This window comes from Coffea eugenioides, chromosome 7, assembly GCF_003713205.1.
Source record: "Coffea eugenioides isolate CCC68of chromosome 7, Ceug_1.0, whole genome shotgun sequence".
Classification (NCBI taxonomy): Eukaryota; Viridiplantae; Streptophyta; class Magnoliopsida; order Gentianales; family Rubiaceae; genus Coffea; species Coffea eugenioides.
This window is the reverse complement of record NC_040041.1, coordinates 1,298,707-1,315,498: the sequence shown is the minus strand read 5'-3', so window position 1 is coordinate 1,315,498 and position 16,792 is coordinate 1,298,707. Positions and strand designations below refer to the sequence as shown.

Here is a 16,792-nt window from a genome sequence, read left to right as displayed (position 1 = left end):
TTTGGTCGCGTTTGGGCTGGGCATTGGAAAGAGTTAATGGGCCTAAAGCAAACTCGTGCTTGTATGGAGGCCTAAAGTAGCTCGAAGTCCGTGTAGGTGATCCAATTAATAACAGATTGAATATGGGCATGGCGACTTGCCGAAAGTGACCATAGCTCTGCCCGATTAACATTAGAAATGGCGACGGATCGGCAGTGGATGGGGAACGTTGCCCAAACATTTCTCCCGCAACCGCCCCGATTACCCATTCCCCCCGCCCCAGCTCACACGTCCTGCAAGTGTACAAAAAAATAAATGTATAATTAATAATTTAGTATAAATGTATTATTATAATTAATTAATAATTTGTATTAGTATAAATATATGATTATTAGTATAATTAATAATATTAATTATATTACATATACATAATCTAATACTTATAACAAATAATTTATATTAGGTGGGTGATGGTGCGGGGTTATAGTTGCCTGTCCTCCTGCCCCGTTTTTTAGCAAGGGAGAAGATGACCCCCACCTCATCCCTAGGTATGTCAATAGATCGAGTATTACCCAAATCCAATCAAGATCTAATATATTTGGATAAGGTTTGGATTTAATTTATTAAATCCAGATCCTATCCAGACGCATATCTTATAAGAGAGTCGTGAATTTGGGTAGGGCCTGGTTTCCTAAAATTCATATCCAAATCTAAACACATATCAGATTTTATTCAGATCCATACATATTTAATTAAATAATATATATATTAGAAATTTTATAAAATAATATAATGATTATTGGAACGAATACAGTAAGATTTTTATGGCATTGGAATTTGGATTTAGTGTTCGTGGTTGGGTGATTGATGAAATTCGTGCCAAATTACTTCTAGATATGGTTGAAATATTAGTGACTACTGATGATTAGATTGAATCAAAGAAAAAATGAGTAAGTGCTTATAAATCTTCTTATTCTATTATTTATTTGTCATCGGTCCTTAATCAAATGATTTTTATCTCATTTACTATTTTAGTACTGGATTGCGAGACATCTACCAACATTGATGTTTAAATAAGAAAAAGAGGTACAAAATTACATTTTTTTAATAAGACTAAATATTTATATATGTTATGGTTGTTTTCTTTGTTAAAAACTAATCATAGTTGTCATTGTAATTGGTACAAACTTTTTCAAGAAAAGGAGAAAGGCTAAAGGCAAACAAATGAAATATTGATATGAATGCAGTTGAATATTTAAAAGGGTTAAAAATAAAAAGTCCCATGTGGTATACCTAATACGCAGAAAAGCCTCCCGTGGTTTCAAAACATATAAAACAACACCTTATGTTTTGAACTAAATTGTAAACTAACCGAATTCGTTAAATTTAACGAAAATGACGGTTTCGGGCATTAAACTTACCTGATTCCGTTAAGTTTACCATTAAATTTAAAGGATTCTATTAAGTTTTCCGTTAAATTTACTGGATTCTGTTAAGTTTAATGAATTCTGTTAGTTTACAATTTAGTTCGAAACATGAGGTGTCGTTTTGTATATTTTGAAACTACGGAGAGTTTTTCTGTGTATTAGGTATACTATTGAAGTTTTTTTTGTTTTTAACCCTATTTAAAAATAAATAGAAGTAGTCAATAATAATTCGTTTTTTGAGTTCAAAATATTGCAGTCAATTTGTTGAATGTTAATTTTATTATTTGAAAACAAAAATTGGATGGTATTTTCTATTATTTATGAACTCTATATATTTTTAATACATTTTTACTTTGATATTTTCAGAAAATACCCATAGATGCCCATTGGATACCCACATCCATAAGGATCTGGATATCAACTTACTTTTTTAGACCCAAAAGGGTCTGAATCTGGATCTGGATCTAACTAAATTAAATGAATCTGAATCTAGATCAAAGGGATCCAATCCAAACCCTACCCATTGAGATACCTACTCATCTCATACCCCATTAATCCACCGTGGGGTGGGGTCGGTGCCGCCCCGATTACCACCCTTAATTAACATGCAATAGTGTGCTTGATTAGTAGATTATTTGGAATGATACTAAAAGTCTTTTTTTTAATAGAATAAAATAGTTATTAGAAAGATAGAAAAAAGTAATTAAAAATACGTAATTATAATGCAATTAAACAATTTTTTACAGGTTAGGGGCTGTGAACTTTTGGATATCATGCACCATTTCAAGCCAACGTTTGAACATAGATTCTCCATTTACACAAGGAAAGATATTGAATTTTTTGATTTCATTACACCAACGTTTGGTAGAAAATATACGTGATGCCCATTTCTACTAGAATTTCATGCAAACTCACCAATGAGTTTACCGAGATTTATTCCAACAACTAGGAAAGTAAAAGGGCAATATCACAAATCTATTTTTTTCCTTTTTAATTTGTCGAAAGGGTTCGAGATATAAACGTTTTCTCTTAGGAAGTAAATTAAAAATTAAAATTTATGCTGAATGATTTTTTTTTTTTTGTTAATTTTTGTTAATGACTAATACGTGTTTCATTTCTATAAACAGAAATCGTTTGCTTCTTCACTTTATCGTTGCGGACAGACAATGCAGCTAGTGCGATTAATTGCAATGACTGAAAACTCAATAATGGTTTCACGCTCACCATAACTAATCATACTCGTCGCTCTTTATACCAGATGCATTGGACTGATACCCGCCCTCTCCTTCCTGTAACTCATGAAAAGAAAACGTTTGATCCCATAAACTAGATCGATATTTATTCCAAATCTTAAAAGCGAAGAGAATTCTTAGCATCACTATCAATAAAAATTAAAGCCCCACCAAAAGAATGAAGCAGGCATTTATGAATCCTCACATGCATGCCATTAATGCGCCAAGAGAATTCCTCACCTTCCCATTTACCCTAAAGAGTGCACAACACTAAGTGCAGCTATAGAAATCTTCAACAATCCCGTCCAGCAGCAAAATATTTTTGTCCAAACTTCAGAACTCCATGGAAGCTCTGAGCTTGAGGGTCTGGAAAGATTTAGGGGTTGTTGACACTATCTTCGAGGAAGAAGGTGAAGACCCCGCAACCACTCCTTCTGTCTCCCCATTGCTCTCGCCATCTCCCACTACACCTCTCCACTCTCTAGTAGAGGCGTGGTACACAACACACTTCAGAATTTCGTATTTCTTTCGTTGAGAGTAAAGTATATCCAAGTTAATTATGCAATATCTTCTCCGTCTATTTATTTATTCATTCATTTTTTTGTTTTGCCCCTTAATTACCAGGTCACTGGCTTCTGGAGATGAAATAGATGTGGTGGTACATGTTGAGGATTCATGTTTCTACCTGCATAAGGTACGGTGATGTGAAGTTTTGGCCCTTTTTTTTTTTTTTTTTTTTTAGTGTTTAATTATTTCTGGCTATGGCTTTGAGAATTAATGAATGATTAGTAACAGGAATCCGACTATCAGACTAACTACAAAATCGATGCTGGTCTCGCAATCAGTCATTTGTGCAATAGAAACAGAAGAAAAAACAATTAAGAGCAAACAGTTTGTGAGTAGCAGTTAGATACTCACGCTGATAGCTACTAGTGTTAATCCTGTTATTTAGCTTTTCTCTGAGAGGTTAGAATAGCCATATCAATTTGAGTGGATTTGGTGATCAAGACAGCTAACAAAGAGTAAGAAATTGAACGACATCGAAAATTTTAATTGATACTTCTGCGCATCCACATCACATGACCCTGAATAGAAGAAAAAATTCTCTCCCTATGACTACCAAAATCGATGCTTCAATATGAAATGGTAAAAAGTCAAATTTGTGTAGAACGTTGTATCTAACAGTGACAATAATGGCTTGGATCCCCAACTACTCGTATCCTCTATTGACTATGTCAATGATCCTCATGACAATGTGCAGTTTTCTTGTGACAATAAATCATTGTAAGATTTTAACAGACTAATGGCTTGCTAGTTTTTTTTTTTTTTCTTCTTCTTCTTCTTGTGTTCAGAAGGGGATGTCTTTGGGCTAATTGCATCCCTAGGCTGACTCTAATGTTCTTTCTCCCGCATTCCCCTAATTAATTGGCTCTCAAGCTTCCATTTTCCAATTGACAATACTCACTTCTCTGATTCAAGAAACTGTTATTTGTAGTAATCCTTTTTTATCTGAAATCGAGTGTGCGTAGTACTATGACTATCCACAGCAGAGAGTGAGGTAGTTCTCGCAATTAATGAAAAAGCAGAGAGGCTGGGCGCATTTACTCTTTGCCTTCCCTTTTTTCACTCTTTCGTATCCATCGTAGGCTCCATTAAGATCGCGGAGCGGGTATATGAAACGGCTGCTCAAGGAGGATTCCTCCGAATTAAGCCTCTCTCCGCCGTTAAACATAACGGCCGAGACGTTCTCTCTAGTAACCGAATTCTGCTACGGGGCCCACATTGTCATTACTCCCTTTAACGTCGCACCCCTTCGAATCGCAGCTGAGTTGCTAGAGATGACGGAGGCCAACGGAATTCCAGATGATAGCTTGCGCCAGAAGACGGAAACTTACCTCCGGCGTGCAGTCGCCGTTAACCAGGAGTACGCCACTGTTGTACTGCGTTCCGCTGTGTCTATATTCCCGGAGGCCGAGACGACGGCGTGTCTCGTTAGTAGATGCATTGAAGCATTGATGTCGATGCATGACGGTGACGACGCCGGAGACATGACTTGCCTGAACGACGTTCTCAAGTTAGGGCCTGATGATTTTCAACTAGTAGTGGAGTCATTGAATCAGCGGTTGACCACTCATGACCTCCTTTACAGGGTACTTGACCTTTATCTCAAGGTAAAATCATTGCCGTCAACTGTCAAAAGTGATACTCTATTTTCGTAACCAAAATTTTACTCCTACAAACGTAGCTTTGAATGTTTTGACAAAAAAAAAAAAAAATACGAGAAGCTTTGAAATGGTTTTTTCCTTTTTTGCTATTGATAGTAGTATACGATTCGCGTTTATTCAGAATAGATCGCAGTTAAATCAGGTAAACTGTGAACAGTTTGTGTGTCTTCGTGAAATCTGTGATATGCACTCCATGTTGTTGAGTTGTGATATGCAAAAAAGGGGAATAAATGTGCTTCTCAGGCAGGCTTGCCACACATGAGTCCTGATAAATATATTAAACTGTGTGATACATCTAATGCATTAATTGATGCTGCAATGTTGTATTTAGTCACTTGGTTGAGGTTTCGCTAGCTCGAGTTCTTATTTCTTATCAAGCTGCTTCTCTAATAGTTATGACTTGAAAAACTATTAGCATACCTCGATCACTCGATCGATGAAGTTTGGTTTGACAGAAAGTAAGCGAGTAGCAATAGCAATCGTTATTATCACGTCCAGAAGGCACAATTATATTTAGAGGTAAATAGCTTGTTTCGTTGTATAGCTATATTGTGGTATCCTCATTTTTTTTCTCGATGCGACATTTGGTTTGAATCTCAAGACAAGCTCTACTAGATGATATATTGTGGATAGAATGTTTGGCTATTAGAGAGTTTTTTAGCACTTCTAGTCGCGAAAAAAACTAATATGATCAATAAAATAATGTTCTACCTCGGTCATCATGGCAGACGTAAGATTCAGTCTTTTGCTCTTTACCTGCGTTTTCTTGTTCAATTCTTTTAGTTATCTAAATGTTAATTTGCATAAATGGCACCATGTGAGATCAAGAAGAGGTTGATTTGTTTCTTGAATGAACATCAATGAACGTACAGAACTGAAATTATTCCCGGTACATCTGAGTATATATGTAACGTGTCTTCTTTTTTTTTTTTTTTGTTGAAGAAGCTTCATTATTTCATTTGCGCGTATTGAAAGATCAAAGTAAACTACTCCAAGCAAAATATCTGCAACCATTGGCACTGTATTTTTCTTTTAATTTCCTTATTAAATCCTGCTTCTAAGTTCCGGCTACTTTTTTTTCTTCTTTTTTTTTTCCTCAATGTCTTTATTGCAGGGACACGTTGGGAAGATAACAGAAGAACAGAAAACCCGAATGTGCAACCACATAGACTGCTCCATCCTGTCCTCTCAAGTTCTAATGCATGCAGTGCAAAATCCTAGAATGCCACTTAGATTTGTAGTTCAGGCCATGTTTGTTGAGCAGCTCAACACCCGTCGCTCCATCTTCTCTGCAGCTGATCACCGTAGTCGTAAGAATTCCAATGAAGCATCTGCCACACTTGGTGCAATTCTCCAACGTGATGCAGCACTCCGACAAGTGGCACAGCTCAAAGCGGCCATGAGCACCACAAACTCGCGCATTCAGGATTTGGAAAAGGAGCTAAATGGGATGAGGAAGCGTTTCCAAGAATCACAAAACAGTCAAAATTCACTGGACTCTGGTAGATCACAAAGTTTTCGTTTTAGCTCGGAGAATAAAATCGAAAGAGGGCAAGTAGGATCGGTTTCTTCAGCAAGCTTTCGTATCATGACAAGTAAAGATCATAGAGGTGCAGGGTCTTCTTCATTTGATCAAGAATCGTCCGACAGGAGTCAGTCAGCTGAAAAGAAACTAGGGAGGAGATTAATGGATGGATTGAAGAGTGCGCTTCGAGTATCGAGTTTAGTCTCAAAGAAGAAGTTTGAAAGCAGCGGTGCTGGCAAATTTGGAGGAGATGGGGAGAACGTTACTGAAAAATGTGAAATTGGGAAAGGGGATGTCATAGTCATAAAGAAGGATCTTCCCTATCATCGTTAGTTTAGTTTGTTACCCAAAGTCAAGTGTGACAAATTTTGCTATTTAATTAGCTAGACCCCTATTTTTCTAAATTTAGCTAGGGGAAGAAGAAATTTTTATATGACTAGTGATATTTATTTGCATATGTGATGTTTCCCGAACACATCCATGTACAGATGTCTCGGAAAATTTCGAATTGATCATGAACCTTTTAGTCATTTGGGCGCACCCAAGAAAATGTAGACATGGTATCAATTAGCTGGTGAACTGATCAGTAATTAGGGGGGCCGTTCTTATGACTTTTGTTTGCTCGAGGGGAAAGCGATTTGTAGTCTAAACAATTATCTGCGGCCTAAACCTGTTAGATTGGTCATGCACAACAATTTTCACGAGCTGTACATTCAAAAAAAAAAAATTTAATCAAACCATGTACATGTATAACATAATGCCTCTCTTCTCTATTTGAAATGTCAGGTTAATATAACTGGCCGCCATAGTTCATACCAGAAACTGGAAGAGCTGGCTAGACACTGGTGAAGGGAAAGATGATTTAGAATAAGTAACCCGCACATAAAGGAACGGATTCCTTTACTCGAGCAGTATAAACGCGTGATCAAAAATCTGTAACGATTTGATACATGTGAAGTGAAAAATTAATTGAAAAATATGTTTTCGAAAAAAGTAAAAATTTTTTTTAGTGAAAAATCCCTTTCCAAACAAGGAACACAAGTCTACGAAGGCTTCGGCTCTCTTTGTCCATTCTTTTACGGGCTAAACAAATAGGTGGGATGCATTAATGCCTTAATAATTTAGGCCAGCGGAGTATCATGTTGTAGCAGGGAGTAGGTGACTGATGGTAATGCATGCACAAGTGGCTAGCTTCACTACAAGTGGCTAGCTTATTTGCTGCGTTTCGCTAATCTCGTAGCAGCATTTTTTTTTTTATCACTAATCTCGTATTTAAAACCGTATTAGTCAGGACAAAATAAACGTGGATATGCACTGATTAGGAGTCACATTTGATGTGTTTGGAATTGGACTAACGCACCAGGAACTTAAATGGTCTGAGTCTTGCGCTTCGATGAGTTGCAGAGAATGTTATAACCGGAAAAAGATTGGGATTTTTGGGAGCAATAATGATGCCAGCTCTCGGTCTTGCGCTTTGACGAGTTACGAGGAATGGTATATATAACCAGGAAAAGGATTGGGATTCTGGGGAGCAATAATGCCATCTTATCAATAGCACAGGCCAGTTGTTGTACAGAGAAAAATAATACCTGCGAGTATTGTGGAGTTGGTTATGTGCTGGTTCTACCAAACACAATAATTCGTTCAAAAGAAAGACCCAAAAAAAAAAAAAAAAAAAAAAAAACCAATCATAACCGAGTACTTTCCAATATAAATAAATGAAAGTTGAGAAACGCCATGCGTAAGCTCGTACACGAATTCAAAGAAGAAAATCTCTGGCCACCAATTCCCTAAACCTACTACTACCTCTGAACTAGGGATGGACCTGGGGGACGGAAGGGCGCCATTGGAAAACTTTTTTTTTTTTCTGGGGAGATTGGCTCTTCCATTTACTCGTTACACGAAATCAAGAAGAAGCCTCCTCTCCTTACCAGTTTACAGACCTTGAGGTTCGCACATAAAGCTATCAGTAAGAATTTCACTTCAAAGATAAATAAACACAAATACGTGCAACACTGGAGAGGTGCAGATTCTTATTATTATTATTTTTTTTTTGGATAATGGGAGAAGTGCAGATTTTATGATGGGTAGCTCTGATGTGGAAATGTGATTTTTATATACACCGGGTACGTACATAACTAGTGTGAATATCCGTGCTACGCATGGTGAATAAAAAAATATTAAAAAATTGTACCAACACAATTAAAATGTAATATTTATCTAACAATAGTTTGAAATATGATAGAATGTGTATATCATTCAAGAACTGTCTTTTTTCGAAAGATCGATCCTGAAAAAATAATAGAAATTTATATTAGAAAATGAATGATAGACAAATAAAAATGAATGTAATTGACTGTTGTTAAAATGAAATTCTTTATTTATTTATTTTTTTTTACCTTTTGTTATTAGAAAAATAATGATCATAAAGGGTATACTATAACAAAGTAGTATATGTTATTTATGAACACAAGTTATTTAATACTGGTGAGAATGGCACACCTTATATGTGTGCAAATTTAAAAGAATTTTATAAAAATATATTTACTTTTTTAGTAGTTGTTGGTTTTGGTTTTAGAAATGTGGAGTAGGGAACGTGGGAGAAATGTAAGGAATATGTGAGCATGATTATAGGATTTGTATGAGCGATTATATGATTAGTTAAGAGATAAGCATTGTTTAATTATAAAAATATAAAATTTTATTAAAATAGCATCCAAACTTTTGATAATTTTGGAAGCGTCTTGTCCAAAACCCCCCTCTGCAATATAGATATAGATATAGATACAGATGGTCCTAAGTTACTGCATTAATTATTTGTGGGCGTATAACGAAGTGCTATGCATTATCCAAACTCCAAAAAGCCCGCCGCCATCCCGGCATCCCGTATGAGCTTGCCACCCTATTGGTTGCTCAAAACTCAAAGCATTGAAATACTACTATGATACTAGTAGTTGTATGATTGTTAAAAGCAGGTTAGCACAAGGCATGATTGTCAAGTTGTTTTTTTTTTTCTTAAAAAAAGGCAAAAAATCAATAAAAAGATTCTCAAATCTCAATGTTTGTTTGGATAGGAGTTTATTTGGATGATTTTTATTTGGATGATTTATTTGAGATAATTACTGTAATATTTTTTGTGATGTAATGTATGTCAGAGAAAAAGGTGATTAGAAAGATAAAAATATAATTGAAATTTATGATACAAATTATTTTATTTCAAATCTTCTCAATCCAAACACACCCATATCTCACTAGAAACTCCATATATTTTTTAAAAAATTTGGATAGGTAAAAACCACGTTTATTGCTGAAATAAAAAAAAAAGATATTATGATAATTTCCTACTGAAATTAAAAAGAAAAAGATGCAAATGCTTAATGGCCAGTGGAAATTAATACATCAAAAGAAGGATCCCTTTGATTGGAAAATGTGTATCCCGTGAAACAATATTTGAGCATTTTTCATCGTACCAAAACACTTGAAACACAACACACACACACACACATACATATTTATATCTTTTAATGTGAGACAAAATCCAGAAGATTTGTCGTCAAAAAATGAAAAGGGAAAGGAGGACCAATCACCTTATCACCACTATTATTTTTCTTTTGCTGCGGACCTATCACCCCGTTGGACCATTTTTCTGCCGACCGACAAGGGAGAAGAGGAACGTGGCACAACAGAAGACGGGCTTTTACTGTCTGTCTTCTAATGGAGTTATATTTAAGCGTGGCGGCATCTTCCCCAGTAAATCCATATTCTGCTCCATAAAGGCTAGTCAAAAAGCTAGTCAAAAAGAAATTACACAAGATTAAAAGCTGGTAGAAGACACATTCTCATATTAGTGTAAATTTTTTTTTAAAAAAGTCATATTAGTGCAAAGCACATACGAATCCCAAAAGCAAAACTTTATTATAATATCGTCCTTAGTCACGATATCAACAATTTTGTATTCAAGACCATTAGTTTCTTATCAAGGATATTACCATCATAAAGACGTTTGATAATGGTATCAACAATTGTTTAGATATCCTTTCATTCGTATAAAATTTTTTTTGATTGTGCTATATATACCTTATCCAATCATTTTTTATTATACTGATTACTTTTTTTCAATCCCACATACATTGTATCACAAAAAATAAATGTCAGTGTCAAGAAGCACTTGTTAAGACACATAAATTATACTCGACCTACCATATAAATCTACATATTAACAATATCATCCTATGTTACATTTATAAGCTTTCTCTTTTAATTTTCCAATTTTAAAATATTAATTACCTTATCTTAACAAGTATTACCATTTATTGGGCATTCGTTAGATAGACTCATTATATTGTGATTAAATCTCATATACACTAATGGTATATATATTATTACTATTAAATTTATGATATGCGTACAATTCACATTAGTGTATACACTATTACTATTTAATTCATGATATATGTATAATTTATTCATATATATTGATAATATATATATATACATTATTACTATTGAATTCATGATGTATACGCAAAAATTAAATTTTAGATATTTGTCTTTTATCCATCCTTTATCTATAGGAAAATTAATACTTATATTATTATAAAAAAAATCCAAATAATCGAGTTTGCCGCTGAGACTGTTTTCACACCAAAATTTGGCGCCACTCACCTTCTTTCCTACTGATACACGTGGACACAGATGTGAGCTGTGAAATGTCCCACTACCGCGCGTAGCCCGACCAACTAAAAAGAAATATCGTCACGACAGCCTCCACACCCCCTCGTCGGCGCGTCCATTACACTTCCATCCTCTTATTAAGGTGCCCTTTAGTTGCTAACGTCGTACCATTCCAATCCAATGTACGATGACGGTATTATCTCCAAATATGACCCAACAGAATGGTGATCCTCGTCACTCCCTACCACTCGCCTTCCCCCCCTCACCACTAACCCATGGCGGATCCAACCCATTTCGCAATTTCAGGGAGCCACAAAATACATCAGAACCCACCATTCTGTCTAAATTCCAAAATGCGCATCCTTTCACGATTCATCTTTCTCCCCTGACCTCCACCCTTCCTAGAAAATACACCTTGTAATTTGTATAATAGGAGTTGCATTCCTTTTTCCCCCTCATGCATATTAGTAATTGAAGAATTGAGCATCTTTTTTTTTTTTTAATTTATAGTCAACCCAGATGAACTTTTTATTTTTTATTTTTCAAATTTAGCTGCATTTCAATCCGGAATTTAGCAGCATTGCCCGTTACAAGGAAGAGTTTTTCTATCTCTGCTCCTCTTTTTATTTTTTTTTTCTTAAAAAAAATTGTTGTTGTCAATTTGCGTTGAAGAATTATTGGCCGTTGGATTGACGTTAGTAGAAATGATTGGGGTTACCAATAAGTCGTTGATTCTCCTGGGCTGTCCTGAGTTGGACTTTGGGAAATCGACATCGTCATCGTCCAGGAAGTTAGGGTTCCCTAAGCAACGGGTACCGGTTAGCTTTGATTTCTGTGGAATTAATAAAGGCTTGAGTGGTAGTCCCCCAGTGAGATCGAGCTTTCTGGCGCCACTTAAGGCAATGGACGGCTCCAGAACGTCGTCGACGGCGTCTTCGTCCTACCTCAATGACAAAGTTGCCAACTTTCCCGAAATTCACCTTTCTGGTTGCAATTCCGACGATAACGTCACAGTAAATGATTGTAATGATTCACCACTTTGCTTTTCTGTTTCAGTGACTATGTTTCTCTCTCTTTTGCCTTCATGTTTTATAAAAATGACAAGACTGTTATATATACCTTTCTTTTTGTTGGTGCAGGTATGACTTTCTGGAAATTTCTTTATTTTAGAATGTTTTCCTTCAAAGATTCCTAGATCGTCTGTTGTAATTTTCGTCATTTCATTTGTTTTTGGGTCTCAATTCGAAAAGTTTATGCAGTAGCTTTATCACTTTATGTCAGGTGGGAAATTATATGACTGAAATTTTGACTACTTATTCCGAACAGGTAAAGATGTGTTGAAAACGTCTACAGTGGGGAATTCAACGAATATAGTTTGGCACAAATGTTCTGTGGAAAAAAGTGACAGGCAGGAGTTGCTTGGGCAAAAAGGTTGTGTCATATGGATTACCGGTCTAAGCGGTTCAGGTGTGTGATTATAAGATCAATCACTAAAGGCATTTTTATGATTCTTTATTATTCTTCTGTTACTTTCATGATTTCATCCTTTGTAGCTTAATTTTTGCCTCCTTAACTTTGTAAACTTCAAAGCCTCTACCATAAATTAGCAGGTAGCAAGACTTGTTGTCCCATTCAAGACTGAAAGATTCACTCAAAATTCTTGAAATATACGAATCTTGATTTTTGCTTTATGGGCGTCTTCCTGTCCTGTATGTTTACTGCAGGAGCAAATGTTTGTGGCAAATATATAGGCATTACTACTTCAAAACCCCAGATTATCTATCAGCTATCTACTCAACGTGTGTCCATATTCAAATTTAAAATTTGATAGTTCATCTATAGTCAAGTATTGGACTAAATGCTCTGAATATGTTTTGACATCAAATAAAGTATAAAAACAATTTTGGAAATGGGCTATCATTGGTGGTTTTTGTTTATGACCCGCCATAGAGACTATTGAGAAGCAAGGTTGGTATGATGACATACACTGCAAATTGATCTGTGCTACCTGATCCTGTCATGATCACATTGTGTTCTTCTAAATTTGTATTTTGTTTTCCTTTACTTCTGTGTAAAAGTATGGTTTTGTTTCATTTTACGACTACTCAACAGTAGGAGGCATTCTCTCATTTGGGAAAGCTTCTGTCTTTTAATATTGAGCTTGACTTCAGGAAAGAGCACCTTGGCATGTGCTTTATGCAGAGGGTTGCATGCCAGGGGAAAGCTTACCTACATACTTGATGGTGATAACGTTCGGCATGGTCTCAATCGTGATCTTAGCTTTAAAGCAGAAGATCGAGCAGAGAACATTAGAAGGATCGGTATGTTTACTGGTTGGTCTATGATATGAACATAGCTGTAAGAAATTTTGCTTGTCATTGTCTCAGAAGTTAGATCTGATGCCTTACTTTACGTTTTAATTAATCATGTCTAGGTGAAGTTGCAAAGCTCTTTGCTGATGCTGGAGTTATTTGCATCGCCAGTTTGATATCTCCCTACAGAAAGGACCGAGATGCCTGTCGCGCTTTGCTGCCAGATGGGGCTTTCATTGAGGTTAGAGTCTATGCTTGTGGAACTTTTGAGTGTGGTGTGAGAAATTGGTCTCATGACAAGCCAGGTTATTGCTTATCAGATATAACACACTGAAACTGACAAAGATAGTGATTTTGCAGGTCTTCATGGATGTGCCTCTGCAAGTTTGTGAGGCAAGGGACCCTAAGGGCTTGTACAAACTTGCACGAGCTGGAAAAATTAAAGGTACTTGACCAAAGACTTCTTGATGTTAATTGTAATGAGCCTTGATGAGGAGTGTTCCTTTCTTATCTTTTTGCTCATCAGATTTCTTTTTTGTCATTTTTTCTTTTGTGGGTTGGGTGAGTGCTGAGAGTGATTTTGTTTATTTTTGGTGTGAAATTTAGTAGAACAAAGATTGGCCATCCTCAAGTATATTTCTCCTGGCAATCACCTTTAACTGTTTTTTGGGCATAACTTCTTGTGATTAGTTGTAGAAGGTGTACAGATGCTGGATTTCCAAGCTGATATTTGTCTCAACGAGTTCAATACAATGTTTTCTGTTTTCTTTTGTCGATTTTTTAGACTTTCTGATATTTCATCCTTCAGATGTTGGTTGAAGTTTCTTAATGCCAAAAACCAAGATAGAATTATCCATGGATCCTCATCTAGTTGTAGTCCTTTTTATTATTAATTTTTTTTTGTGTAATCAAACAATAACAGCTTTCACTCATAATTCAAATATTTATATAATATGAGCAACTGCTCTCATGTCTTCTTTGGCCAGACTCGTTAACCAAAGAGGAAAGGAATCTTTCCACTCAATTTCTTTACTCAAGTTAATGGCAAATTTTGCCAATCCGTGACTCACAAAGTTACCCTCTCTTAGTGAAAGAAAAGCAACAATTACAAAAACCGTCTCTCATCTGTTGGATGTCCTCAAGTATGGTTCCAATTTGGGGTCCTCCTGTTTTTCCCTCGTTAATTTTGTCAATTAGGTTTTTGCAGTCGGATTGAAAGCACACCATTTGCTGGTTCTTCCCTGGCCTTGATAAGTGCAAGCCTGATTGCTAAGGCTTTCCTCCACAATGGGGTCATAGTATCTTTCCTCAGGTCCAGCCCAAGTCACCTATAGTTTCCCTTCATTCATGATTCCAAGCTGGAATCCCCCGTCCAGACCTGTTCTTCTTTACTTGTAGTGCTGCATCAGTGTTCATCATCACTGTCCCCTCCAATGGAGGTTTCCATAGTACTTCCCTGGTTGCACAACATGCCTTGTGCTCTGCTAAATCTTCTACATTTTTCTGTACTTGGTCATATTCATTCCATTCTCCAATTGATTTGTTGATTGACGTGACTGGATTCTTTCTTTCATTTCTAAACTGGATTGCATTCCTAGATCTCCAAATCTGCCGGAGCAAATTAACTATTAGATTCATATGATCCTGGTTGCATCTCTTTTTTGCTGCATCCATAACCCTTCCCCAGAGCCAAAAATTATGTTCAGGCCATCCCAACTGAGAGGGGCACCCTTCCACTTTGTAGTCAGATTGTTCGAATAGCCATTTATCTATTTGTGTAATTCTCTGTTTTGTAGGCTTCACAGGGATTGATGACCCATACGAGCCGCCACTTAATTCAGAGGTACGTTTCTGCTTTAGTGGGTCACAAGTGTCATCCAAAATGCAGTAGTGTGCTCTCCTCTTCGAGAATGAACGTAAATATGTCCTGTTTGCAACCATTTTAAAATTTACTGGCATATGAACTGTGCAAGTACATCGACCTTAAAATACCTATAACTATTTCTTGTCTAGGATTCTGGCCTGTTATTTGTTCATCCTTTCTGGTGCTGCGCACTTTCAGGACTTGATTTGGTGTTCATGGCATACTTTCATGATTGCAGATAGCGTTACACCAGAAGGTTGGGCTATGTGATTCTCCACATGATTTGGCTGAAACAGTGATCTCATACTTGGAGGAAAAAGGATACCTGGAGCCATAATTTGCATATGCCTGCCTCTTCAATGGACATTGAGGCACCGACTGCTGTACATTTCAAAATAATAATAAGCTTCATGTAAAGGAAACTGCTCGTTTCCTTTGTGCACAATTTGTCATGTATCCTGTAAATTTATTACTTCCATTGATTTGAATGTAAACCGTTCGTAGACTCTTTTTTTAAAAGAATGTATTGCGACTTTTAGTAGCTTGATTGCCATGAAGGAGCTCTGGGAACCAAAACCACCTGAATTGATTTGACGCAGGTTGAAGGTGATAAGTGCGAGCATAATTACGTAAAAAGAAAACCTTTGAAGGTAAACACCTCACTAATTTATGGACAGTCATATACATATCCTCACTCACATAATACTCCATTATAGAAATTACTTCTTGTATTAAATCTACTACCCAACCCAACTAGCATAATCTACATATATATATATATATATATAATATATATAGAAGTTGACCTTTGACAAAAAAAAAAAAAAACTAGCATAATCTACATGCTGGGGAATTCCCAAAAAAAAAAATAATAATAATAATTGGTCTCTTTCCCTCTTATTATTGAAAATTTCCGGAGTTACATTCGATATCCAAAGTCAATAATGAGAATGAAGAGACTCTTCCATCTCTCTGAGGCTCTTCATTCTCATTTTCCACTTATTATTTCGCACGGAATAACATCAACCGAATGGTATTAATTTTTAAAGAAGAGGGACACCCAGTTCACTTCCTCTCCGATAGGCCATTGAGAAGCAGACCATTAGAGCCGCCGTGAAGGACCTGGCGACGGCTGCAACTCCCTCGTAAACCACAGCAAAACGCAGTTCCTGAAGGCCCCAGATTATCGAAATGCACCGTCCCAAAGCGCCAACCACCCCTGCCAACAATAATATTGCCATCCGAGGCAGAGTCCGTAATTTAAGAGCTTCTCTTCTCTACTTCCGATTCTATGATAGTAACTGATTCGGATGAAGGTTAGTCTGAGAAGTGCGAAAGATTGTACTACTACTACTACTTAAACAGAAAAAAAGGAAAAAAGGTGGTGCGGTGTTCCGTGTTCGCTTAAAGAGAGAAAAGACAGAGAGTTGGGTTCATTTGTAGTTGGAGGAACTGGGAAGTTTGCCACCCAACTTTTTTAATCTGCATCAATGTCCACTTTCCTAGAGAATCACGTCATTAATGATAAATCACAAATTAATTAGACATAAAAAA

At 36.3% G+C, this 16,792-nt stretch overlaps 2 protein-coding genes across 3 annotated transcripts; both read left to right on the top strand.

The window, feature by feature from the left end:
* The first annotated feature begins 2,929 nt into the window (after positions 1 to 2,929).
* On the top strand, positions 2,930 to 6,918 carry LOC113778148 (BTB/POZ domain-containing protein At3g49900-like). Of its 2 annotated transcripts, none has more exons than XM_027323435.1 (4): positions 2,930 to 3,133; positions 3,263 to 3,332; positions 4,285 to 4,809; positions 5,978 to 6,918. In XM_027323435.1, exons 1-4 carry the CDS (start codon positions 2,982 to 2,984, stop codon positions 6,719 to 6,721), a joined length of 1,491 nt encoding a protein of 496 aa, XP_027179236.1. In that variant the 5' UTR covers positions 2,930 to 2,981; the 3' UTR covers positions 6,722 to 6,918. The 2 variants fall into 2 exon arrangements, with proteins under 2 accessions (XP_027179236.1, XP_027179237.1); XM_027323436.1 differs by having other exon boundaries at positions 2,960 to 3,048.
* A 4,325-nt stretch (positions 6,919 to 11,243) lies between these two features.
* LOC113778030 (adenylyl-sulfate kinase 3) lies at positions 11,244 to 15,779 on the top strand. The gene is made up of 7 exons (XM_027323278.1): positions 11,244 to 12,085; positions 12,389 to 12,529; positions 13,234 to 13,383; positions 13,497 to 13,615; positions 13,735 to 13,819; positions 15,171 to 15,217; positions 15,477 to 15,779. The coding sequence occupies exons 1-7, from the start codon at positions 11,767 to 11,769 to the stop codon at positions 15,573 to 15,575; spliced, it is 960 nt and encodes a 319-aa protein (XP_027179079.1). The 5' UTR covers positions 11,244 to 11,766; the 3' UTR covers positions 15,576 to 15,779.
* The last annotated feature ends 1,013 nt before the right edge of the window (positions 15,780 to 16,792 follow it).

Excerpts from the sequence above, each read along its gene's own strand:
- LOC113778148 (XM_027323435.1), top strand. The coding sequence starts at position 2,982 with ATGGAAGCTCTGAGCTTGAGGGTCTGGAAAGATTTAGGGGTTGTTGAC. Across the intron at positions 3,333-4,284 it reads CATGTTTCTACCTGCATAAG|GCTCCATTAAGATCGCGGAG; the intron begins GTACGGTGATGT and ends TATCCATCGTAG. Across the intron at positions 4,810-5,977 it reads TACTTGACCTTTATCTCAAG|GGACACGTTGGGAAGATAAC; the intron begins GTAAAATCATTG and ends TCTTTATTGCAG.
- LOC113778030 (XM_027323278.1), top strand. The coding sequence starts at position 11,767 with ATGATTGGGGTTACCAATAAGTCGTTGATTCTCCTGGGCTGTCCTGAG. Across the intron at positions 12,530-13,233 it reads TACCGGTCTAAGCGGTTCAG|GAAAGAGCACCTTGGCATGT; the intron begins GTGTGTGATTAT and ends GCTTGACTTCAG. Across the intron at positions 13,384-13,496 it reads AGAGAACATTAGAAGGATCG|GTGAAGTTGCAAAGCTCTTT; the intron begins GTATGTTTACTG and ends AATCATGTCTAG.